Source organism: Aspergillus candidus (genome assembly GCF_002847045.1).
Source record: "Aspergillus candidus strain CBS 102.13 unplaced genomic scaffold BDW47scaffold_21, whole genome shotgun sequence".
NCBI classification, from domain to species: domain Eukaryota; kingdom Fungi; phylum Ascomycota; class Eurotiomycetes; order Eurotiales; family Aspergillaceae; genus Aspergillus; species Aspergillus candidus.
The window spans coordinates 58,524-83,679 of NW_020194026.1; the positions used below are offsets into that span (position 1 = coordinate 58,524).

At 51.2% G+C, this 25,156-nt stretch overlaps 10 protein-coding genes across 10 annotated transcripts; 5 read left to right on the forward strand and 5 right to left on the reverse strand.

The window, feature by feature from the left end:
• Nucleotides 1-2,792: 2,792 nt before the first annotated feature.
• BDW47DRAFT_125595 (uncharacterized protein) lies at nucleotides 2,793-3,069 on the reverse strand (the record flags this gene model as incomplete). Its single annotated transcript, XM_024816409.1, has 2 exons — nucleotides 2,793-2,902; nucleotides 2,988-3,069. The coding sequence occupies 2 exons, from the start codon at nucleotides 3,067-3,069 to the stop codon at nucleotides 2,793-2,795; spliced, it is 192 nt and encodes a 63-aa protein (XP_024672168.1).
• A 1,696-nt stretch (nucleotides 3,070-4,765) lies between these two features.
• BDW47DRAFT_105410 (uncharacterized protein) lies at nucleotides 4,766-5,129 on the reverse strand. Its single transcript, XM_024812562.1, has one exon. The coding sequence runs from the start codon at nucleotides 5,020-5,022 to the stop codon at nucleotides 4,789-4,791; it is 234 nt and encodes a 77-aa protein (XP_024672169.1). The 5' UTR covers nucleotides 5,023-5,129; the 3' UTR covers nucleotides 4,766-4,788.
• Nucleotides 5,130-5,968: 839 nt separating this feature from the next.
• BDW47DRAFT_105411 (uncharacterized protein) lies at nucleotides 5,969-6,407 on the forward strand. The gene has a single exon (XM_024812563.1). It carries the CDS (start codon nucleotides 6,117-6,119, stop codon nucleotides 6,381-6,383), a length of 267 nt encoding a protein of 88 aa, XP_024672170.1. The 5' UTR covers nucleotides 5,969-6,116; the 3' UTR covers nucleotides 6,384-6,407.
• A 135-nt stretch (nucleotides 6,408-6,542) lies between these two features.
• Nucleotides 6,543-6,890, forward strand: BDW47DRAFT_105412 (uncharacterized protein). The gene has a single exon (XM_024812564.1). It carries the CDS (start codon nucleotides 6,547-6,549, stop codon nucleotides 6,829-6,831), a length of 285 nt encoding a protein of 94 aa, XP_024672171.1. The 5' UTR covers nucleotides 6,543-6,546; the 3' UTR covers nucleotides 6,832-6,890.
• Nucleotides 6,891-7,325: 435 nt separating this feature from the next.
• BDW47DRAFT_105414 (uncharacterized protein) lies at nucleotides 7,326-8,837 on the forward strand. The gene is made up of 2 exons (XM_024812565.1): nucleotides 7,326-8,692; nucleotides 8,764-8,837. The coding sequence occupies exon 1, from the start codon at nucleotides 7,538-7,540 to the stop codon at nucleotides 8,414-8,416; it is 879 nt and encodes a 292-aa protein (XP_024672172.1). The 5' UTR covers nucleotides 7,326-7,537; the 3' UTR covers nucleotides 8,417-8,692; nucleotides 8,764-8,837.
• Nucleotides 8,838-9,331: 494 nt separating this feature from the next.
• Nucleotides 9,332-11,377, reverse strand: BDW47DRAFT_29255 (Tom37 C-terminal domain-containing protein). The gene is made up of 3 exons (XM_024818676.1): nucleotides 10,872-11,377; nucleotides 10,626-10,764; nucleotides 9,332-10,507 (listed from the first exon to the last, which is right to left on the reverse strand). The coding sequence occupies exons 1-3, from the start codon at nucleotides 11,020-11,022 to the stop codon at nucleotides 9,496-9,498; spliced, it is 1,302 nt and encodes a 433-aa protein (XP_024672173.1). The 5' UTR covers nucleotides 11,023-11,377; the 3' UTR covers nucleotides 9,332-9,495.
• A 1,552-nt stretch (nucleotides 11,378-12,929) lies between these two features.
• On the reverse strand, nucleotides 12,930-14,665 carry BDW47DRAFT_105417 (uncharacterized protein). The gene has a single exon (XM_024812566.1). It carries the CDS (start codon nucleotides 13,470-13,472, stop codon nucleotides 13,167-13,169), a length of 306 nt encoding a protein of 101 aa, XP_024672174.1. The 5' UTR covers nucleotides 13,473-14,665; the 3' UTR covers nucleotides 12,930-13,166.
• A 4,677-nt stretch (nucleotides 14,666-19,342) lies between these two features.
• Nucleotides 19,343-20,679, reverse strand: BDW47DRAFT_29269 (uncharacterized protein). Its single transcript, XM_024818677.1, has 2 exons — nucleotides 20,305-20,679; nucleotides 19,343-20,237 (listed from the first exon to the last, which is right to left on the reverse strand). The coding sequence occupies exons 1-2, from the start codon at nucleotides 20,531-20,533 to the stop codon at nucleotides 19,705-19,707; spliced, it is 762 nt and encodes a 253-aa protein (XP_024672175.1). The 5' UTR covers nucleotides 20,534-20,679; the 3' UTR covers nucleotides 19,343-19,704.
• Nucleotides 20,680-21,918: 1,239 nt separating this feature from the next.
• Nucleotides 21,919-23,043, forward strand: zrfB (low-affinity Zn(2+) transporter ZRT2; the record flags this gene model as incomplete). Its single annotated transcript, XM_024816410.1, has 1 exon — nucleotides 21,919-23,043. One exon carries the CDS (start codon nucleotides 21,919-21,921, stop codon nucleotides 23,041-23,043), a length of 1,125 nt encoding a protein of 374 aa, XP_024672176.1.
• Nucleotides 23,044-23,247: 204 nt separating this feature from the next.
• On the forward strand, nucleotides 23,248-24,061 carry fkbp3 (peptidylprolyl isomerase family protein FPR2). The gene is made up of 2 exons (XM_024818678.1): nucleotides 23,248-23,581; nucleotides 23,714-24,061. The coding sequence occupies exons 1-2, from the start codon at nucleotides 23,325-23,327 to the stop codon at nucleotides 23,880-23,882; spliced, it is 426 nt and encodes a 141-aa protein (XP_024672177.1). The 5' UTR covers nucleotides 23,248-23,324; the 3' UTR covers nucleotides 23,883-24,061.
• The last annotated feature ends 1,095 nt before the right edge of the window (nucleotides 24,062-25,156 follow it).

Sequence of the window (25,156 nt, forward strand, 5' to 3'; positions counted from 1 at the left end):
TTTTTTTTTTTTTTTTTTTGGCTTGATTCCTTTCCCATCTCCGAATGAAGTTAGTCGGGCTCAGCTGGAGATTCAGAGCGGGGAGGGGTTGATTTGGCTTTTGGCTTGGTGTGCGCTGAAGAGGCTGGCACTAGCGAGTAAGCCTGGTTGGCTTGATAGGCTGTTGATTGTTGGGCACTGGATGTTTTGGTGCTTATCTCAGTAAGTTCTGGATGGTTTGGGAAGATGTCATCACTGTTCTTCAATATATGATGTTGGGTATATCAGTCAGGTTAAGCCCTATACCAAATTTTGGTCAACGTTTAGGCGTGGCGGTCTTGAGATATGATGTACCTGTCAACTTACCTCGAAGGGCAGGCTGGAGAATATGAGCATGTCTTAAAGTTTTTCGCCATATTTAGCGTCATGACTGTATCATGAGGTGTACTCGGATCAACATATATTTCTGGTTGATTGAAGATCTGTAGTTGTTAGTGAGAAATGAATCAACTCGTTTAACATCATTGTGATATCCAAGGAGACTAAGGGATAAATTCAATTTAAACCAATCCACTCTAATATGTAACATGAATAGAATACCCAAAGCTTAGCTCTACTCAGATGTTCCTTATCTCGTCCAGGCACTCGTAAGTATCGCTATGCCACTGTCTATTGATCCTGTATAGACACAGACATTGTTGGTCCCAGACTCTCGAATACATCCACGAGATGGCAAACTCAAGAGCTAAGCGTCGATCGGTTGGGTAGATATACGTGGAAGAACCGACAAGAACAGTCGAAAGTATTGATGAATTGATAGTTTATAAAGCCATGAAAAGGTTGTAAACATTGCGGGACGTCACGAAGAGTCAAAAGCAATAAAGATAGTAGTAAAGCATCGATGGGTAGATTAGTGTGTATATATATATGTAATTGATTTATAACATCTTCAGGCAAGATTCTAATATATCAGGTTGACAAATAGTCAAACGATACCAGTTCCAAGAACCTTCCCATGACAGGTGCACTCCTGCAAATGCCAACAATAGTGACATTCAGTATCTACAGGATCGAAAGCAGGTCTGCCTCAGGCACATATTGCTGTGCTGTGCTGTCCGATTAGTAAGACCCACGCTGTCGTGGCACTTTACAGTCACCATCTGTTTATTACCATCACCAACATCACTGATTCTATTACTGATCTGAGTCATGCTAAGAATAGATAGAGATGGTCTTTATTTACTATTTTGAGCAGACAAAAGGATAAAAGGAAGAAGTCTGAATGAATAGATAAAGAAAGAAAGCAAAATCGTATACAAATATAGTCAAGTTCGTCAAAACTAAATATAGATCGCCAGGGGCATTGTGGGGGTGGAAAGTGAGACGTTCCTATTGATATCTCTCACGGTTTCAGGTTCTCGGAGTCGGGGTGAACCTGGCTGACTCCTAGTCTTAGTTCCAGGCTCGACGAGGTGGATGTCAATGCTCTTTGTTTGTTGTTTGTTTGTTTGGTTGTATGACAATTGACGGGTGTATACTATGCAGAACAAGTTGGCAGGGATTATCCTACTGAATACATGGATTTACTTGTGCGATGGTTGCGAATTGTTTAGAGACTTTGGAGATTATCGGTGGTATGGCTCCAGATTGAGTAGTATGTAATAGATATTAGACATGAAATATAGTATCGTACAAATTAGAGTCCTACTCGCCATGACCGTGGTGAGTAGGACTGATTAGGACTGCGTTGGCAGACGACGACGGGTGGAAGCCCGCCAGCAGACAGGTAGACGGACAAGTCAAGGAGCCCCCGGATATCAACAACAGAGACGGATGGATGGAGAATAGGTATGATCTCCCGAGACGTGGATTTATCTACCTCCGGTGGCCAATCAGCGAGCGACATGACATGATCGGCCTGGGGCAGATGCAGCTGTCGTCGGTATTAACCTGTAAACAACCTGAACAAACCATACCTCAATAACACCTGGTAGGACTTAATAAGGTAGTAAACAATAATCACAATGACATAGTGAGACAGGAAACAAAGTCAAGTAAAGTCAACCAACCAACCCACGCTATGCGGAATCAAAGTCAAAGACGGACAAGGAAAGATTCAATGGTTATACACTGTGTTGTCCACTCAGGGAGCTATCGACATCGCCAGGAAGGCGTCCGACCGCTGCAGAAGGTTCACTAACGGATGGGCTGCAAGGATGGTCGGGCTATTGTTCGTCTTCCTGGCGTGGAGAGGTCCTGTGAGGAATGTAACACGTGTTGCGAGAAAGAAAGCGAAGAAAGCAGAACAAGAAATCGACAGTCTGGTCATAAAGTACATGCCGGGATAACACAATAAAAAGACGAAGCCAAAGACGAAACCAAAGACAAAACAAAAGAAAGGGAAAATAAAGAAACAGTTAATATACAAAGACCATAGAACCAATCTGCTGCCTCAGGCAGAAATCCAGATTGCGGTGAACTCCGTCAACCCATCCGACCATAATAACACCAATAAGCCCATAATAGTACCTGAATAATAATAACAACAAGAACGAAATAAGAAGAGGATTAGAGCAGATCCGTCGGCAACCGGTCGAGCCAGTCGTACGGAGTTGCGAGTCCGGCCGATCACCGCCTCACTTTTGGGCCGCGCGGATATTCTTCCAGGACTATGACCTCGACCCTAACTGACCAGCAGTATAGGGTGGCCCTTCAAGGGTAGGTATGCATGTTGAAACAAACAATAATGAAAAAGGAGAAAATAAAAAGAAAAAAGGAAGAGAGAAAGAAAAAGGAGAAAGGAAGAAAAGAAATCACTTCCAACGTTGTTTGTCCCAGTCGGCCGGTCTTGTTTCATCGTAGATTTGGCCCCCTTGGTTGTGGACGACGACGGGGGGTTGCGAGCGACGGGCGCCATTGGACCCTAGTTTTGGTGGTTAGTTGGGGAGTGGACTCTAGTAGAGATAGACGATGGGTCTTCTCGTTAATTCGGGGAGGATCTCACTCACCTCGAAGGTCGGTCACAACGACCCGATCACCACTACCGGTACTTCCCAGAGTGGAATTGGACTCGTTGGCTTTGTTTGGCATGGTGGATGGTTGATGTGATGTGGATGTAGATGTGGGATGGTTGAGGGCAGAGGAGGGTTGGTTATATGGATAGGTGAATGGTGGCGGAGCAAGGCAACCTTAGCAGTAGTAGTAGAGGAGAAGAGGAAGTCTTCAGGACAAGACCAGATAGGGAAGGGTGGGGAGAGTAGATTTATAGAAGTAGAAGATAGAAGATAGAAGACAAAATGGAAGAATCGAACCGGGAGGCAAGAAGCGAAAGGGAGCCCTTTTGTATGTCGACTCACAGAGCTACAAACAAGTCGGTATCTAGATGAAAGAGGAATGGTATAATAACCCCGGAAGTGGGAATGGGAATTAGGTTGACGGTGGAAGATCCAATCCAAAATAGAACAAGACGAGCATCACCCAATTGTCGGTAGCTACAAGTCCATACCTGTCGTAGGCATCTCCCCCTACTACTAACTATTACGGCTGCTCCTTAGGGCCAATCGAGATCGGTGATCCTGCAGAAGGGTCGTTCCCCAGTCACCTCGCCCCAATTCCCCCCCATTCCGGGGGAAGATACCTAGAATAGAAGATATTCACCGACGTCATGGGGGAAAGACATGGTCCAGACCCAGAGACAATGAATAAATGCAATCAATCACAAAAATCTCTCAAGGAAATGGGAACCCATCCGCTTTCTCCATTGCTCCATAGCTCCATAGCCAACTAGGGCGGGTGCTCCACCGCTTTGCCAGGGGCAGGCAAGACCTGGTCAGGCGAGGACGAAGGACAATTCAGATCCTGAATAACATCATCTATCTTCTTTATGATTTGAAGGGCACAAGATTGATAGCAGTATCAAATCAAACGGTCACCCCAGTCGAGGCAATGCCCTGTCCAGGCCCTATCACGGCGAAAACAGAGAGAAAATACCCAAGTCATGCTGGCCATTGATAGGCTGGCCAGTTGACACCAGCCACACGGTCGCCTGATGAGGCTGTTTACGCCTTTCCCAATGCGGATGGCTGATGTGGCGGTTGAAGGCGGAGACGTGGCCCAGGAAGGCCCAGAAGAGGGCGGTGTGGTACCTGATACCGTACAGAACACATCATCTCTTCCAAAACACAGGAGAAGGGATCGGGAAAGAAATAGCGGTATGGTCAGAGATACCAGTTATAACATGACCCATAGAGAAGCCAATCTTACCCTACAGATAGTGACTCACGTACAGTCCAATACCTCCGTACCAGGCAGGGACAGGCTGTCCCTGTGTTGATCATGCTGCCAACTCAATTGGGTATAGAGATCTGGCCTGCCATCTCCCCTTCATTCGCACGTCAGCCGTGCAATGCCATTGTACGACTCCATCACGACTCTACCTATCTTCGACTCACGGGAAAGCGACGATAGAACACGTACGATGTCCCCCTACCCCATTGGGAATCGATGGAGATCAGGTCCACCGGATCACACGGACACTCGATGCAGTTAGGCCGTGTCCTAGCCCCAGCAATTTCAGGAACGGATTCCACTCGAATCAGGCATAGGTCAGGAACTAGCCTAACCTCCCAAGCTTCCCAACTGAATCATCCTGGATCCATCCATGAATGACCAGCCCGATCCAGTTACGCTCTACTATAGGCAGTAGCTGCTAAACTGCCTCAGGTTAACCGGAGGCAGCGCTGTCAGGTGACCCATCCGTCCAATCATACCCACCGCTCTAAGTGATGCTGCACCGCTCACCGCTCCTCCTTAATATTGGCAGATGGGATATACACAGAACAAACAGGACAAACTTGACTCCTCTCCTGAGGCATCCCGTCTGGTCTGCCGCCTTCCCGCTGACAGCGAGTACGAGCTCATACTACGCGACACTATGGACAGCACTAAACTGGACGGAGAGCTGTAGACCGCCAGAGTCGTCGATAGATGCCTGACGTACCAGACAGACAGCTGTACCACCCAAGCTTGGGTTGTTGGTATCATGCCATACCTCCTCCCTTTTGAAGGTCGACAGCATGTACTGATTCCACAGACATCCTATCCTTCTAATCCATATCCCATATCTGCAATAGATGATGCTGGGGCATGCTAGTAAGGAGTATCCGTATCCGTAGATAGTCGCAAGACCCCCATCTATCCACAGAATAGATACATAAACACCACTAGTCCCTACACACTCCACACCTATAAACTAACCAAATAGTCGTAAGCATGACCAGTGCTGCATGCGCCGTTTCCGGGGTTGTTGGGATTAGGTTCAGGGGGGTGCCCTTCCTGCTCTGTACGTATGGGCTTAGTTCATGCTTGGCTTGTTTTGGGACTCTTGCGTGAGCGGTGGTAGTAGTAGTGTCTGCCGTCCGTCCGTCCGCCCGTCTCATCCGGTGTATGAGTACACCTGTAGTGTCCTGCGGAGGATGATTCCGTGTGTATAGTTATATGATGTGTTGGTCAAAACGTGGTTATGGTCTGGATGATCGTGAAGAGTAATAATGAGGAAGACCCTGCATGTATTGATTATATATATTTGAAGTCTTCTAGTACCAAAGTGGTGATATTGCATCTGCTTAGTATTATAAGAAATGCGATTAACACTGGCTGTATACTCCTACGGTAGTCTAAGTAAACCTATAAAGATGGGACGGTACATACTTCACGCACATACTTATTATGTTGCTAGACTAGCGACAGTTTATTCTCGCGTAGATAATACGGAATGTTTTCAACGTGGCATGGGGTATTAGTCTCAGCAGTAAACCTAGAGAGTGGGAATAAATCAACTAATGGAGACTTATTGCCCAGCGAGGTATATCATTCATGGGATACATCTACAAACACATGTTCAACTATCCGTAGGTTAATTAACATATTTCCCGTGTATACTGTAGTATGATATAATTAGTCAAGCCCACGCCCCCACGAATAAAACACCGCCAGCACCGCAACGCAGACAGCCCGTCCAGCAACATTGCCTCCTATAATAATAATAACAATAATAAATGGCTGATAGTTCACTCTAAATCCACCAAACCAATCATCCCCTCTTCATCCGATCCGCCCACCCATTCATACTCCGCCGAATGCCCAGCGTACGCCGCGGCGCCGTCGACATCGTCGTCGTGTGGTACGTGGCAACCGGACGCATGCCGCCTGTCTCCCCCGCTCCGGGAGTCGGGGCCGTTTTGACAGTGGCACTCGGGGGTGATGCTCCGCTGGTGGTATTTCTGGGGTTGACACTATTTGTGGGATTATTGATGGCGGCGGCGGTGGTGGTGGTGTTTCTGCTGCTGTCGCGCGTTGGCGGTTTAGGTGCAGATGGGTTTGTCGGCGGGGTGAGCCACGTGTAGCGGTTGGGGTCGGACGGTTCGAGGGCTGGGCGGTGCAGACGTGATGCTTGTGTGCGGTGGTTGATGGAGGGGGTGGGAGGGAGGGGATTGTTGTTGGTGGTTATGATGCGGGTTTTTGATGGTTGTGGAGGTTGGGTGGGTGGTGTTTGGGAGGTAGTGGTAGATGCATGGGAGACGCCACTTTGACTGGGTTTCGACGGGCGCTGCCCGAAGAACTGCGCGATGCTGCCTTGTGAGAGACCAGGTTTGGCGTTCGATTTGGGTTTGGTGCTGTCGTTGGTGGTGGTGGTGTCCGGCGTCGGATCAGGAGCCGATGCGATGTACTGCCGGGCTGTGGAGAAGCCCATGGACATGGTTGTTTGCGGTGCAGAAAAGGTGGAGGAGCCGCTCATCGTGGTGCCTGTCACCATCGTGGTTGTCGGTTGTCCTCCGTGTCTGGCGCGTTTAGGGTACGGCTCGCCTCCTGGGGCACGCGACCCGTCCCATCGGATCGCCGCGTCGGGGATGGCGTGGCCGTCTGCTGTCCACTGGTCGTCTTGCGTCGACGGCAGCGACACCTGGCCGGCGCTGATGGCATCTGCAGACGGTCGCGGCCGGCGTAGAATATCTGCTATGCCGTATACGTGCCGTTCAAGAAGGTTGGGGCCCACGACACGGAAACGAGAGTGGACGATGTGCTCGGGGAGGAAACTCGTGAGACTCGTCTCCTCGCCCGTCCGCGCTTGCTCCAGCGGGTAGCTGAGGTAGAGGAGGGCCTGCGCACGCGTCATGGCCACGTAGAGGAGTCGTCGCTCCTCGTCCGAGTCTTCGGCCCGTGAGTGCGGGATGATGCCGTTGTACACGGCTGGGACGAACACCACCGGCCATTCTAGGCCCTTGGCGGCGTGGATGGTCGAGATGGTCACTTTTTCATGCGACTGCTTCTCATCCTCTCCTTCGGCACCCTCCTGCGGAAGCACCTCGGTGGACAGCGCCACGTTCGCCAAAAAACGGGACAGGGCCTCCTCGCCGGCGTGGGCCTTCTGCTGCGCAACGCCGTCAATCTCCGGGAGACTGTCGTCCGCGTCGGAGTCATCCTGTGTTGCAGCCGCCGAGTCATCAGCCTGACCCAGAAGCTCCTCCACGTTTGCCCAGCGGTTTTCCTCGTTGGCGCCATGTGTCGCGGCCAGATACTCCCGGAAGGAGATCTTCTTCATCACAAAATCCAGCAGCTTGCGAGGCGCCGAGCGATCATTCCACTCAGCGAGCTTCTGCCGCGCGGACTCGACCAATCCGACAAACGTACACAGCCCGAGATTAGCAGGCTTCGACAAGGGTTTCTCGGTCGACCGGCGACCCTGCGCAACGTCCTTGACAAACTCCCACAGCGACTTCTTCGCCTTCTCCGCACCCCCCACCAACAACCGAATCGTTTCATCCCCGATCTTCCGCGAAGGCACATTGATCACGCGCAGCAAGGCATCGGTATTCCCAGGCTGACTGACAACGCGCAGATAATCCAGCAACAGCTTAATCTCGATGCGGTCAAAAAACCGCAACCCCCCAACCATCCTATACGGCACGCCCTGCTTCCCCATCTCAGACTCAATCTTCTGCGACAGCGCCGCCGAGCGCAGCAGGATCGCGAAATCCGCATAATTCAACATCCGCCCGCTCATCGCCACACACCGCCGAATCTCCAGCACAATCCACTGCGCCTCGGCGTCAGCCGTCGGCAGCTTGCGCAGCACGGGCATCGTCCCGACAGAGTGAGTCGGCATCAGCGGCTTCGGCGGGCGCGAGGTATCCTGCTCGATGACGTCCTGGGCGGAGCGGAGGATGGCGCCCGACGAGCGGTAGTTGTCTTCGAGAAGTACGACAGCCGTGTCTGGGTAGCGGCGCTGCATGCGCGTCAGGTTGAGGATCTCCGCCGATCGGAACCCGTAGATGCTCTGGTCGGGGTCGCCGACGACAGTGATGCGCCGCTGCGCGCTAGCCAGCAGATTCATCAGCTCGTACTGGATGTGGTTCGTGTCTTGGAACTCGTCGACTAGCACGGCTTGCACGTTGCTTACGCACGCTGGGTGTCGGCGGAGTAGCTCTGCGCAGCGCACTAGCAGGTCGTCGTAGTCTAGTAGGTTCGATGCCGACAGATGAGACTGGTACTCTCGGAAAACCTGAATGAACTCGCGGTGCTCGAGGACCTTGGACTCGCTGCCTTGTTTCGCAGGCGCGATCTCGTCCGGCCCGATGCCGCGCGCTTTATGGTGGGAGATGCGGGAGCGGACGGCGTTGGGCTGCATAGCGGAATGGAGGCGTTTAAGAATCCTCTATCCAGGAAGTACGAAATTAACAATTATTCCCCTCCAACTCGGATAAGAACTTGTAAGATGAAATATACCTTGATAATCCCCGAACTATCCCCCGAATCCGCAATCCCAAACCCCTTCGACACCCCAATCAGATATCCGTAGCTCACTAGATACCGCCGACAGATAGAGTGAAACGTGCCCAGCACGAGACGGGACTGCGTGCGCTCGCCCACCAGCCGCGCCAGGCGCTCGCGCATCTCGCGACTCGCCTTGATGGTGAACGTGCAGCAGATGACATCCTGTGGGCGGTAGCCGTGGTGCGCGAGCAGGTACGCCACGCGCGCGGTCAGCGTCTTGGTCTTGCCGGAGCCTGGGGGCGCCAAAACTTGGAGGATGGCGGCGGGCGAGGAGACCGCTGTCGCCTGGGCGGTGTTGAGGCCAGATAGGATGGCGGCTCCATCTGGATCCATGGTGTTTGGATCGCAGTTTGAGTGGTGATGGGTGTCGCGATGTATAGTGCGGATGGAGCGCGCCGAGACGCGGGGTCATGTGATCCTATCTTATCAGGTATCTATCTACTAGGTTTCTGTGACAGTCATTTGGTAGGCTTTCTCATGGCCTCAACCATGATTTACTTCTCGTTGGTTACTTTCGCTTGTACTACGCAAACCACGTGCAGTGAATACAGATCAACAGCCTAGAGGCTTCGACATCAACAAGACTAGGAGTGTATCGCCCCGCAATAACCCATAACCCCCATACCCGGCTTCAAAAACAACAATAGGCATACAGAGTACATGTTATACATCCAAATCCATCTTTTACAATCCCATCACCCCAAACGCGTCCGGCGCCTCCCCCACCTCAATCTCAAGCGGTTCCTCCTCATACTCTTCTTCTTCCATGTACTCCTCCTCGCCCTCGGACGAGAAGAACCCCGTCTGCACCATGTATCCGAGTAGCGCTGCCACGCCACCGACGGCAGCCGCCACCGATACTAGCACGTCCTTCTTCATTCCCGTAGCATGCTTGGATAAAGCTTCGCGCTCCACGTCAGACAGGTCGGCCTTGGACGACTCGACGGCCTGGCGCAGCCGGTTCTGCGCGCGGATGGAGCTCAGGATGGGGGTGTTGTCGGCGAGAGAGTTGAGAAGGGTGTAGCCCACGGTTGCTAAACGGGCGCGCTCGGGAGTCTGCCACGGTAGGTGCGACGGCGACGGCGACGGCGACAGAGACGGGTACGCGTCGGCGACCTTGACCGCCGCCGTACCGTAGCACTTGTGGCGCATGCGCTGGGTATACGCTGTCAGGCCATGGGCCTTGCTCTTCATGGCGTCGCGCAGCCAGGGGAATGTTAGCTCCGGCACCAGCGCCAGCGCCAGGTATCCCGTGGCCAAGCAATCCAAGCTGGTGGGCCGGTCACCTGTCAAGAGGTAGTCCTTCCCACCCAGCATGGCCTCCAGGGGCTCAAACAGCTCGCCTGTTAGCGCCTCGAGCCGGAACTGGCTCTGGTGCGACGTGCGGCCCAGCAGCTTCGAGACGGTATCACGCGGACGCTGGATAAAGTTTGCGGGGATCTTCCCCGCCGCGACGGCGGCCGAGTGGTCACGTTTGCGCTGATCCTCCATGGCGTCCAGGTCCAGAGCGGAGAGGCCCAGGTGGGCGGTGCGGGCCTTTGCGGCGGAGTGGATGCGTGGGGGGAGCAGCCACTGGTTGGGCCATTGGAGAAGATCGCCGTAGGCGGGGGAGGTGCACTGCCAGTAGTTCTGACTGGATACGTAGAGGGAGAGGTCGATGAGGGGTTGGGCGCGGGATTCAAGAAACGAGGAGAATCTGGTTTCAGGTTAGGTAACGCGTTTTGTGTATATGGGTTGTGAATCCTTCAAGGTTTCTTCGTATTTGCAAAAATGATGTTTTGTATGCTATATTGGGAACGGAGATAGGAACATACGCCGTGTTATCGGCCGTCTCCAGCGCGTTCAGGTTTGAGTCCAGGTCCCATGCGCCGTCCGAGTACTGCCGGAGGTAGTCCACAATATTGCGGAATTGGCTGACCCAAGTCGGGCCGTTCTTCAGCGCGGGTAATTCATCTGTGTGGCGCGGGGGGGAATCCGTCAGCCGAGTGCGCTAATAATTTTACAGACGGGGAAATAAACCGCGATGGCGTGCAGGGGGAGGGGAGGAGATCACAACGTACTAGTCGGCGAGACGGAAGGATCACTGCTGGCGACCAGCACCCAGGCGTCCTTGGGGACGGCTAGGGAGAAGTAGGCGATGGCAGCGAGACATTGCGGGTCAATTGACGGCAGGGAAAAGGCCGGGCCCCAGACGTGTAGTTCGAGGACCATGATGCTTTAGACTTTGGGGGGTAGGCGGAGGGAGTGACGATGCGATATGGTGGTGTTGTGGTGGAGGATCACGTGGAGGGGTGCAGCGGGAAGTGTCGGGTGCCTGAGGAAGCCTGAGGCAGCATCCCGCCGCTGCCTCATCCTTCCCCACGCGGGCAAGCAATTTATCCAGAAACTTGATACTCTCGGAGTTACAACCCTGATCCTCCGTGATGAATTGGGTATCTACTTGAACAAACAGCTGCAATGCAACAGAACAGGCGCCCCATCCACGTCGTTTCAATGCCTTGCATAGGAGATAATACAAAATGTCTCACCCCCCAGATGCCGAAGTGGATGCCGTCTACATCCGACTGAAAGCCATGAAGCGTTAATGTGCCATTCCCCTCCACAGAACAGACAGCACCGGCCACTCAATCTGACACGGGGTCGATCATGAGCCGCATGTATTCAGGCAAAAGATCCCGGACGCCTGCATTCTCGACTGCAGCATGGCGCCGGCCGGATTGGCCGAAAGCGACGTGCTTAAACGTTGCAATCCCTCGTGACATTCCTATCACAGGAAGGTGGCATTCTCTTATCTGATAGGAATCTGCAGCCGACTCTCTCCCATCAATGGGAGGACGATTATCCTGACGTTTCCCGGGTGTAATGGTGGCCGAGTGGTCCTACCGGACGGATGACTCGCACTCCCGGCAGGGTACACGACATTAATAACGATGGTAATATAGCACCACCGGACGCACCTCTAGCCTAGTCTGAATTAGCAGCATTGTCAAAGTGAAACACCCCGTGGTCAGTTGACCCGCGATCGGACACTTGCCCTGGTCCTGGTCCTCGTCGATGATCGGATCTCGTCTTCGGTCTGCAGTTTGTAGTCTGTAGTTGTAGTTTGTAGCTCTGTACCCTAAGTCGTATACTTGCTGGCCACGGTTGGCCCGTGTCTAACTGTAAGTAGACAAGGTACATACCTCGTACTGATCACGTTTGCATCACCCATCATCCCAGTCCAGCTCTATTTCCAACAAATAAATGCACAGCAATAGCAGCACCGGCAGAAGACCGACAGAATCCCGAGGGGTGAGCCATTCAGCCTCGGAACAATCACCCAAAACATGGAAGAGCCAACCCCACTCGTCTCCTTGCTGCTGGCTCTAGATAGTGAGTGATTTCTTGTGCTTATCGCCTATTCAACCCTTAAGCCAATCCAAACTGGATCCTCAACAGAATATACACTTTCCCAAAGTCTATAGTTCACACCATCATCTATATCCATAAACTATAAATCCAGCACGCAAACTATCTGCCGAAAATCGCCGATCAACACCAACCCGAATCGCATCTCGTATCAGCGCCACAAACGAGCAGGATTCCAACCCCCAAGCAACTAACGAGCCTCAAACTCAATAGACAGGATAAAAATAACACCCCTACCCAAAAAAAGCCCCCCCAAATAAGCAAAAATCAAAAGTCCCAACATCAACCTCAGCCAGAGATAAGGGGCGGAAACACGAAAAAAGAACGAGAACTAAATCCAAGGCTGAAGGATAGTATGTCACGGTAGAATAATCCGCCTCGAATCATGGTCCTACCGTCACCACAGGACAGGGATTATGGCCCGCACTATCGACTCACTAACCCCGGCCCTAGTGGGCTCAATCAGGCCCGTTACTATTACTGTTGGGTACTGTTACTGCAACGGTGGTGGTGGTGGAGGTGGTGCCCTGGCCATGCGCTCGTGAAACATCATCCCATTCTTACATGGAGAATCGCGGCTGTGTCGGGAGGGATTTAAAAATGGAGGTTTGAGATCTATCCCTTTGTTCTGGGTATAGTGTTGGGGTATATACATTTATATATTTGAATAATTAAATATAATAATTGAGATATAATCATGGATAGATGAATGGAAATAAAAATTAGATATATTCTGCAGATAACACTGACAGAATGAGATGCGTGCGTGTTGGGTATATTAAGTCTATTATACATGCCGTTGCTTCAGATAACAAAAAGAAAAAAAAAACATCAAAAAAGCCCAGACAAAGGAAGAAAAAGCGAATCAAAACAAATCAAAAACACAAAGCGTCCCGTGTATGATAAAGAAAGGAAAATGAAAAGCCACCGAAACGAAAGATAGGTGATTAAATAAGTTTTGTCGTCTTTTTCCAATTCGCCCAAGCAGACAATAGAGAAAAAGAAGGAAGAGAGAAGCAAGGCTCAGCCCATCCAACATCGTCATCATGGACGAATGGATGAGTCAAAAGCTGGTTGCCTACTTCTTCCTTCCTTCCATCCATCCAGCCTTGCCGGGCCAGGCCAGGCCATGCACTGCCTGCGGAGCGGGCCAAGGCGCAAGGAAGGGCCAGGGCAAGGAAGGCACCAAACAAGGCCGTGCCATGTGCCATGTGCCATGTGTCAAATCCCGAGCCCGGGTCATCATCAGTCATCCCACACAGGGCGTGGGATGACGAACTCCACTGGGTGGGTGAGAAAAGGGAGCTTGTGAGGACAGCGCCCCGGTGCAATGGATCATTGCGCAGCTGTGCGTCATCTTGCCTGCGGGGATGCGGCTGCGTCGGAATCTGGTTGGTTGGTTGCGAAACGGCCGACGTCCGAGATGATGAGCTGAGTCGGGGTTGAGCTGATGCAATTGCAAGAGAGAGGCCTGGAAAACCAGGGGGTGGCCAATCAAGATGAAAACAAGAATAAAAAAAGAAAGATAATTAGGATAAATAAAAACAGGAAATCGGATGCGACGGTTCGATGGAGGGGTGAGATCATAGTATCGTCGTCGGTTTTATCTCTCGGTCTCTTGCATGTTTATCGCCTCCGCTTTGGTGACTTGACTCTGCCCCCGCTTTTCGTTCGAAACACTTGACGTCGCCATGTCGCATGTGTTGCGCCCGGATTGCCATGACGGTTTCCTTGGTGCGGGGGTGAAAACGAGGGGTAAAGAAAATGAGGAGCGCCCTGCGCTGGTGATTCGAAAGTGATTCGAAAGGTGTGGTAATAAAATCGGTAGAAGAAAAATAAATAATAAAAAAAGATAATCATGTGGAATCCATCGCCCCGGAGGTAAAACGAGATCCGAAATGGAGCGAATGGAGGTTATGCAGGTATGCGAAAGCGTCGACTAAAAGGTGGAGTGTAGATCGCGGAAGGAGGAAATTCCAACGAGGATTAAGAAAGTAAATAACGAATGGTTGTGTGGCTGCAGGTCGTGATATCCATGCTGAAGAATGCAACTCCGTTTGTTTGGTGCGCCGGTCATCAGGTGTCGTTCGTCTCAATAAGTTGTTTGTCCAGTTACTTGGGGAGAGGAGGCAGAGGGCCCTTGGGAGGAGGACCCGGGCAGGGAGGGAATTGGGAAGCAGAACCGCCGACGGAAGGCATGTTGATTGTGGGTGGTGTAGATTGGTGGTGTTTGTTGTTTGTGGTGGTTGGTTGTTGGATTGGTATTGGCTGTTGGTTCGATGTAGATAGATAGATACCTTTGATAGTGGTGTGTGTGTGCTTCGTCTGTCTTTGGAAGTGTAGAGGTAGAGAGAAGGATCAATGATGGACGAGGACAACCAGCTTAATATATAATTGTTCGGTTCCTCAATCGAAAAATCAAAATCAATCAAAAATTGAAATCAAAAAAATAAAATCAAAAATCAAACTAGAAAAGGGAAAAAGGAAGAGACCAAAAAAAATAAAAACAATAAATTCAAAAATCAAACTAGAAAAGGGAAAAAGGAAGAGACCAAAAAAAATAAAAACAATAAATTCAAAAATCAAAAATCAAAGCAGGTAAGAAAATAATAATGTAATGATAATAAAACCAACAAAAAAATAATAATACTACTAATTAAATGATCACTCCATAATCCCCCCCCCCCTGCGGCAAGCTGAGCTCCACACCAGACGGGAGGGAACAACAGAAAACGAACGAAACGACGTCAGTCGAGTGGAGTAAGTGACCTCAATCGGCAATCCCAGGGAAATTTTCTAGAATGTTACCGAATGTTACCAGGCACCGTATTGCTCACCCTCCATCTTCGTCACATTCCACTCCCAGAGGATGGTATGAATAACCCGATATTCCAAGGAGATAAATGCTCTGTGTGACCTGGAGCACTCTATGTGCACCACCGGATAATTATCATTCAATAATAATAAAAAAGTGTAGTTAGGATACACTTGAAGAGGGGAAGAGAGAAACGTTGAATGATGGCCGGGGAGGACACTTGGTTCCTGATCCCGTTCCGTTCGTTCTGTTCGACCTGGACGGTAATTACCGCCTAGTGGCAGTGTGTCAAAATTAAATTACATGACTTGGACTCCACACAGTTCTTTCTCAGCGGAGTGTAAGGGGGGGTGGAAGAAAGGAGAAGGACAGAAGAAAAAGGTCAGATAATCGGAACGGAAAGGCCCCACTATATCGTTATTTTATGTCATGGTCATGGTCATGGTTGGACTTTGGTCCTTTCTTTTCCTGCTTCCATGTTTTTTATTCTTTATGCTTTTGTTCTGGTTTTTGGTTTATTGAACGTTCCAAATGGTAATATTACTCTGAACAAAATTATGCTCGAGTCATGATCAGGCTACATAATTACACAAAGCGTATTACATCACGGGGTCGAGTTAGCTAATGGAGGGTGACAAGATAGTTAATAAGGAATGCAAAGCGATGCGATGCGATGCGACGCCATGCAATCCGATGGGTTCGACAAGGGCGATGGATGCTAATCATCTTAATAATACGGAGGAATATCACACCGGGATAGATGACTCAATCAACCTTGCTGTATGGTAACCAGCTAGCTGCTCATCGCTTCCATGGCTAAAGTTTCCAACACGTGCCCGTTTGTAGATCCTGAAGGATTAGGGAGGAGGCGATCTTCGAAAGGACAAGGAGATGAAACGCATTCGACGTAGTCCCTACGTATGTGCAAGCAGAGCGAACGAGAAAGAGATAAAGAAGATGTGGAGGAAGGGGAGGTGTGGGGAGGGAAGGAATCCTGAGCGATGATCGAAATTCCATCGTCGCAGCCTTGAGAGTTGAGAGAGCTTTGGGGGGGTTGGGATATCATACCGCACGGTCCCCCATCATTGGCTGCCTGAAAGTAGTGATTTTCCAGGATCACATTCTTATGTTTCGAGTTCGTCTTGCTTTCGGAAATCAAAAATACTTCGTTACTAAAATAAATAGCTATGGTGAAAAAGGGCGTTGGACAAGTGTTGGTGGTCCTGCCGTAGCCACAATGTCGGGCTCCCCAGGGGGTAAGGAAGAGAGGGGGGCAGTGGCAAGGTGACCGTGACAGGTCGTTTCACCTAGACACTAGGTTTCTGATTGTTGGTCTGGTCTCCAGGAGAGATGGATGATGGAATATGGGGGACTCAACAGGAACGGGATATTCAGGGGCTGAGGGTCGTCTCGGTGATTGGTTCCGCCCAACAAGATTCCGAGCGCTCCTTGCAGGTGATCATGACAGATCAGACACTTGCATCCCATGCCTTTAGTTCAGCTGGTATTGGTCGGGGATGGTTCAAGTGCTTTATTTCTCCCAATCGTTGATGGTGGTCAGACCGCTACGATCATGCTCCGGATTTGGTGTAATCAGGCTGGGATCAAAAGGAAAAACGAGGGGATTTAGTTAGTCAACAGTAACTAATGATGGTCGGGTGACTTCCAGGTACCTGGCTAGAAGTCAGGGTTTACAAAATACTATGCATCTATAGATTAGAATTTTAGAAATGAATGAAAAGGTACGGTCCTGGAGTAGAAAGACACACCTCATTAGATTAATCAATCAATCTATAATATACAAATGTATCTACCAGATACTACAATGTCTTACAGGTCGGTCCCCCTACCCGGTATCTTCTCTGCATTACTACACATTGAGACCAAAAATAAATATAAACATAAACATAAATAAATTAAAAAAAGGAAATGAGAATAAGACACGTACAACACCCAAAGTCATAAATATAGCGACAGTTACCTAAAAACAAACCAGGATGAAGAAAGGTATCATGGGCTTGAATTAACGACCAACAAAAAGATCTCCTGCACGTCAGTCAACTCAAAAACCAAACCCATCGCATCAGCTCATCATACCAAGCTGATGATCCATCAGTGCACGCACAGTCGCACACATCCAGTATTACACACGCATAATTCTTCTCCTCCCCCCCTCCATGATGAGATTCGCCACTGGGCGACACTAGCGACGCGCAGGAAATTAAAGTATTATCAGCCCCAGTTGATTCTGCAGCAAGAGTGATTTGGAATTTGGAATTTGATTAGATGGTGTATATTGGATAAGAACACCACTGCAGAGTTTACCACGCTAGTATGGTGTATTCTCCTGTATTAATACCTACCTTGGTACCTATGGTGGTTGATTAACTGTGTAAACCTGGCATGTTGGTGTATTGTATACTGTAATCTCATTGTACGAGCACGCCATACCCCCTGGGATAGCACTAACACAACTTAGTTACCTTAGGTATGTACAACCCAATCGGTAATGGGTAGTACCGGTATCGCCGGATATCAGAGATACAATGGTTGTCCGCTCCTCCGTCCGGCCATTGATGGATTATTCTACCCGTGACCGATCGTCGAGTTAATCTTAGGTCCATTGTTGGAATCTTCTGTTGGCCCGTCTTGTCAGATTTAGGATACCGGTCGGCTTGATCATCCCACATCTCGAGTGACTTGCACACGTTACATGGGTCGGGTCTCTCGGCATGGTTTAGCCATTGGAATGGATGGAATTTTTTCAAAATTGATAACAATAAGGTAAATGATTGGAATAGAGGAAAAGAAGAAAGAAAAGAGAAACAGGAAAGACACGGTTGAGTTGAGGAAATGAGATCCCCACCGATGGGGGCGTTCATTCCGCGCCGTTGGGAGTAGTTCCCTACGATCATTGGAAGAGGTCCTTCCTCGGTGGGTTGCCGGTGGATCGCTGGCCGGGGGGAGCGATTCTCGATGCGGAGACGGACAAGTCGGTGTCTACCTAAGTGTTGACGGACCGGCGCGATGGAGCGCGAGAGAAAGGGGTTGGCGCTTAAAAACGGACTTTTCAACCGACAAGCGGCGGGAGATGGGCAAAATTGTCCGGAGCTTGTATATGCATTCAATCAAATCATCCTGGGTAAACCATGCGATCCCATCAGTGGTATGGAATGAATACGAATGCGAAAACCGCCGGGTCGCATCCACAGATCGGACGGGATACCTCTCCCTAGCCGACCCGAGGGACATCAGAATAATGATCATCACCAGATACTCCGCTCCGTCGAATGGGTCAGAGTCTTCCAGAAACCGACCCGTCCGTGATTCACCGCTCCTTAGCTCCGTCCGTTGCTCAGTTGAGTTGACTGTTGAAAACCTGCAAGTCAGGGTACCAACCACTCTCGTCCTCGCCAATCGCTAGTCCACCATCCAGTACCAAGCTAGCGAGGGAGTCGGGTGGATCCCAATGAGGTAGTCTGGTTTCACCTTCAACCATGGTCCACTGTTTCGTCGTTCATCTTCATCGGTCTTCCTCCGTGGCAGTTCATCCCACTACAAATAAAAAATAATAATAACAAAAATAAAAGAAATAAAGTCATAACCGCGCCAACATCAAAAAATCGACCCAGAGTGACGTCAAAGCATGGGAATATTCTGCAGGATGAGTAATGACGGCTAGCGACAGGCCAGGAACAGAAAGTTGGCCCCACCCCGACCGGAAGGGGATTGGACTACATACTCCGGTAGGAGGATCGAACTCATGGTTACTGTCGACCGTTCGGCTAATTACTGGAAGTGACATGAGAACGCGGAGTGTCTCGGACTTCTTTGTAATGGCTAAGCAGCGTGTTTGCCGATCCTGAATCGGTCGTGGAGGGGTCTCCGAGTTTACCGAAAGATGAAACAGACCCTGGTTGCAGGTATGACTTGCATAGAGGGTCATGGTTTATGCAGCAAGCCGGAAGTCTAACTGGCTCTCCGCGCCACACAGAAAACGTCGAATTGCGGTCCCGTTTGTCCCGGATGGACTGCGTCTGGCATGTATCAAGTTGAGAACGGATGTTCCGGGATCCGAGATAATAGCTGTTACTGTCTCGTCTAGATGACAGGGTGCAAAAATTACACCAGCGGTACAGCTAGAGGCCAGACTAGCGCGTTCCAGTACCTGGATTAGCCCTTGATCAGGCCCTCCGTCGGTGCCTATCGACATCCTTGCAGAACCTCTCGAAGTCACTGCAACTCTCCACGGGACTCGGTCCTGGACAGAACCATCAGTCCAGGTCATACAGCAGCCCATCTGCAATTGCAGTGGGTGGTGCGACCCGTCGGTTAGCGGTTGTGTAGCATCCACGAGCATGGAAATGCCCGGATATTTGCCGTATGGGCGCGATGGTGGCGTGTTTCCGAGCGGTGATTTTCCCCCCTCTATTTTTGGCTGCGCATGTTGCACTGCGGTGTTATTGGATATAGTCCAGGGGGTGATCGATCGGGGCTGTATTTTGTGGCTGCGGCGTTCTTTCGAAAACCGCTGCGACGAAACCAGTTTCCTAGTCTTGCACTGTATGACGGGAGGCGGGAAGACAGCAGCTGACTTGGCTTGGGGTCGCACAAAGGTTTCGAGCCTTAAATTAAGCAGGTCGCAACACATGTCCCATTCTGCTTGGACCTCACTCCTCATCCAAATCGGCCTGCGCCTGCGTCGAAATCCACTCCTCCATCAGAACCTGGCGAGAGGACTCTGACTGCGTCGGTCGGGCCGACACCCGGTCGCCTTTGCGTGTGACCAGCAGACACAACGTCCAACCGTAGATATTAAAACCTTCGTAGTTCGTTTGGAAACGCATCTTTTTATCTTCGTTGGGCTCCTCCTCGTTCTTCTTCCGCTTGGACGCTCGCAAGCGGGGGGGTTCCTCCAATTCGGGCCCTCGTTGGCGTTTCCCACGAACGTCTTCCTCTTCTTCTTCTTCTTCTTCTTCTTCTTCGGCTATCTGCTCTGTAGCGCGAGGGATAGCATTCAGATCCAGTTCCTCATCGTCGCTTTCAACCATGATGCCGGACTCGGCGGCACCGCCGTGGCCATCGACCGTTCCCGCCCGTCGTGAATCGGAGGCGGCATCCGGGCCGTCGAACTCCTTGTGGCGGGTCAAGAGGGAATGACGGGTCCGCGATTCGCGGAGAAACAGCGCTACTTCGAAGTCATCTACCACAACGATCAGTGAGCCGTTGTTCTTCCTTGGCGTGGGTAGCATATCAAACAGGTGGAGTACCTTCTGCGATCACATCCTTGACGGGCTTGCCCTTCTTCCGCGAAAGGAGTCTCTCGTTTTCCTCGCGGAGCTTAGGCAGCACGAGAGGGCGAATGGCGGCGAAGATGCGAGGGAGGATGCGATCACGGGGGTCCAGAAGCCATCGCGTGTCCGAGGGGTTCTCGAGGTAGATTCGGCATTCCAGGACCGTGTACTTGCTGATGCGGAGGTATCGGCGGATGGGGGGCATGCTGACAGATTACCTCCTAGGGTGGTGGTGTCTGATGTTGCTGATCTAGTATCTAATAGGCATAGGTGGATATATCAGGGTAGAGCCAGCAAACTTGGAGCAAGGAGCAAGGAGCAAGGGTGTCTCCAGCTGGCAACGAGGTGAGCTGCCGTCATGCGGTCGGTGAGGTGCGGGTGCCCCGAGTCAGTGACCCAATTGGGTTAGTGACCTGCACACCACGTGGTCGAGATCTTGATTCTTTAATAGAGTGAGAGGCTGCCAGCGGTGAGGGATGACATATCTGCCTGCTACTATAGACTGGTAGGCCAGGGCTATCAGCAGTGTTTGCTATACATGTTGGCTATTGAACATGTTGCTGGTCGTGAGTGATCTGTCTGGCTGTTATATATATACGGTGACCGTCAATGGATCATATCATCATGTCGAACAAATTGATCTCTGGTCTCGCCTTAAATCCACATTGCCAACACAGTCCTCAAGCATCCATACTGACCATCTATGATCATTCAATGGCTGCAGATACCAGACGCATCAACGTTGCAACAAGCTGTGCACAATGTACATTACATAATCTGTGGATAGCACTGCGGCCACTGGCACACCACGTGACCGATGCGTCCGATCAGCCAATCAGCGCGCGGCAGATGACGGCCGGCCGGCTCCCAAGGTCCTCAGAAACGGCCGAAACGGGCAAAGAAAACTCTTCGAACCCATGCTTGACGTCGCCACTATGAGCTGTTATTCGTCTGGCAAGAAACTCCCATCCACCGCCAAGCGATGCTCTTCTTCTCCCAAGGTCCCCCGTCCGTCAACCCAACGCAACGCCAACCCACCATGCCCGGCGCTTGAGGGACTGTCCATCATGGACTACTTTATCCCACCGTCACTTCTTCCTCTCCCTCCTTCCTAGTGACTCTCCTTTCTGCTCACTGACATCGACCGGTTCTCGCGGAGTTGTTGAATAGTGACCCGACTGCCTCAACCTTCATCATCGGATCTCTTGTACCCAAAGGTCCTCAGTCTCTTGGGAGATCGCTGGAACCAAAACCTTGTCGTGATCAAGAGTGGAGTGAAGTGGAGAGGGACCTTGCGGACAGTGCAATCTCTGACAGTCGCTTGGGCACACAGCGAGAAAGCATATAACTGAGAGACTGCACGACAGCAAATCTCAGAAAATCAAGCTTTTGGGAACATTTCCTCCCATCCTCTCTGCGTTCTGCCATCAGCGTATTCGTGATATTCTGCAGATTTGGACCTCCCTTTTGGACATTGATTGGACAACTCGATCGTGCCAGACAGCTAAGCACTGTCTTCCTTCGTCGACCCACACATACCGGATCAGCCCAGATATCACGCAGTTCCTGCCTGTTAGACACACATCAGACATGTCGCTCCTACACACCCTTCTCGCACGTGAGGAGGAATCCGGCCCCGCACCGGTCTGTGAGACCGGCAATGAATATGATGGCAACATGGGGGTGCGCATCTCCTCCATTTTCGTCATTTTGGTCGGATCCTCCTTCGGAGCGCTGCTCCCCGTTCTCGCCCGCCGCTATGGCGACTCCAAAATCGGCTCCTGGCTCTTCTTCATCGCCAAGTACTTTGGCTCGGGAGTCATCATCGCCACGGCTTTCATCCACTTGCTGGCTCCTGCCGAAGAAGCCCTCAAGAACGAGTGCCTGACTGGGCCGATCACCGAGTACTCCTGGGTCGAGGGTATCATCCTGATGACGATCGCGGTGCTGTTCTTTGTGGAGTTGATGGTGATGCGGTACGCGCGCTTCGGCTCCGGCCACGGCCACGGCCACGACCACGGCCACGCTCACTCCCACACCCACACCCACACCCACACCCACACCCACGGCGACGACCATGACCATCACTCCGGCGAGCAGTACTCCGACTCCAATGAACCCAAGGATCTCCAGAGCCACATCCTCGGCGAGGACCATCTCGGCCATTCGCGGGAGCATGAAGATCCCGAGTGCGGCGGCGTCAAAGACACCTCGCTGGAGGACTACGCGGCGCAGCTGACGTCCATCTTCATCCTCGAATTCGGCATCATCTTCCACTCCGTATTCATCGGGCTCACCCTGGCCGTCTCAGGCGAGGAATTCACCACCTTATACATCGTCCTGGTCTTCCACCAGACCTTTGAGGGGCTCGGATTGGGATCGCGTCTGGCCACCATTCCGTGGCCACAATCGAAGCGTTGGACGCCGTACATCCTGGGTGCGGCGTTCGGATTGTCGACGCCCATCGCCATTGCCGTTGGATTGGGGGTGCGCACGTCGTACCCGCCCGAGGGCTACACGACACTGGTTGTCAACGGCGTGTTCGATTCCATCTCGGCGGGGATTCTGATTTATACGGCGCTGGTGGAGCTGTTGGCGCACGAGTTTATGTTCAGCACGTCGATGCGCAAGGCGCCGATCCACCATGTGCTGGCGGCGTTTTTCTTGCTGTGTTTGGGGGCGCTGCTGATGGCGCTTTTGGGCAAGTGGGCTTAGATATCCAAAAGTAATGAATTATGACTTTGACTCCATATTTATATCTGTAAATCGATAGACGATATGTTTAGTAGATGACACTGGTAGGAGGAAGTAGTTAACCGTATTTTCGTTCATCCAAAAGCGGAGACCCAACCCACTAAACCAAGCTAGGTAGTCTTCTCCGCATCCGACCCGCCACTCCAACCCACGTTTCGACCGCAACCCATCCATCCACTCCACAACCCCAGACATCCTCCAACCCATCTCCCACGAAAGACACAAGACACAAGACAATCAAAATGAAATTCCTCGCCGCCCTAACCACCCTCCTCCTTCCCCTCGCCGCGCAAGCCACCTCGGACGCTAAACCCGCCATTACAGAGCTCGACATCAACACCACCCACTCGCAGGAATGCACCCGCAAGACGGCCGCCGGCGACACCGTCTCCATGCACTACCGCGGCACGCTGTACGCTGATGGATCCGAGTTCGATAGCAGCTATAGCCGTGGAAAGCCTCTCACATTTCCGTTGGGCAAGGGATATGTTATTCAGGGGTGGGTTTCTTTCTTCCTCTTCCTCCTCCTCGCTATTTCCTTTGTCTATCTATATGTGTGGATGTGTTATACACCACATGTACATGTGCGGGGGTGAACGGTAGAGCTATGCTAATGTGATTCTTGTGGCAGGTGGGACAACGGTCTCCTCGACATGTGTATCGGCGATAAGCGCACGCTGACTATTCCCCCGGCAATGGCGTACGGGGACCGCGGGGTGGGGCCTATCCCTGCGGGGTCGACGCTGGTGTTTGAGACGGAGTTGGTGGGGATTGAGGGGGTGGGGAAGGATGAGCTTTAAATGGGGTTTGTTCTTGGTCTTGGTAGGGGTGTAGGTGTTGAGTGACAGCTTGGTTGAGGGCTTGGTGGTGGTGGTGGTGGTGGTGAGATATTGGGGTAGATAGAGAGGACGGTGTGATTAAGGTAGGTATGTATATGATCTGATCTATCTAGATATCTTTATACCCATGCGTGTTTCTCTCTTCGGCTGGTGTCTTTCGGTCGATATGATCTAGCCACTAATCAGCTGGTTCTATATCATCCCCATCATTCATTTTCTTTTTTAGTAGACCCAACAGAACTAGTCAAACAGCCGAGGAAGACAACCGGTTCAGTGGATTATCCACATTCGTAGGATCACCCTGCAAACCCATTCTCAGCGCTGTTTCCCCATTCCTGGGGAATTGACTATCTGACAGTTCGACGTGGACCCTGAATAACTCCCCGTAACAAGAACCCCCCACCCTGCTTGGGTCTAACAGCATTGTCATCTTCAGGATCTCCTTGGGCGAGGACAGAGGTGGTCCTCCACAATGATACCCAGCCCCCCAGCGGGTTCTCCCCGGGAATGACGATTAGAGGGAGATGTTTTTTGCGAATATGTGCAGTCAAACTGGTACAGGAATGAAGGAGACTCTTCATCGACTCTCTTGAAATCATCAGCAGACAGTAACTCATCTTCCCTTCTCAATGCAGCCAAACCATCTTCCTCCCCTGCCGTTTCTACCCCCAAGCCACAAACATGAAATCCTCACCGACCCTCACCTCCATCACCACCCTCCTCCCATCCGGCGTCCTCACCATCTTTCAGAACGGGTGGGTCGGGGTCGGTGTCCACAAAAGTATGCACGGCATGCCCGGACGGGCAAAGGTGCTAACATCTAGAGTAACGACTGCACTCTGATCGCCACCTCCGAAGGGGAGACGAAAACTTCTGCGATGTCCACCATTGGCCGGAGTCGACCAACGTGCATGCAATACTCGTCCCCTGGACTTGGTTCCGATGTTCAGGGTATCCAGGTTAAGGGCAGGGGGGACGACTATTGCACGAAAAGCGCATCTTGGGGGAAGAGTGTCAGCGGGCAGGATGGGATTGAGTGGTGTTGTCGGCTGCTTTTAATTGGGTAAGGGCTTTGGGGGTGAGTGTTTGGGTTGGTTGGTTGTTTGGTTGAGGGGGAGTCTGGTGGTATACATCCCAGTTTTGTTTTATTTTGAAATGAAGATAGGTGATCCATTATATCAAGAGTAGCTTTACTAGTAGTACCTTCCGACAACGTCTATTTCAGTTTTCGTAGT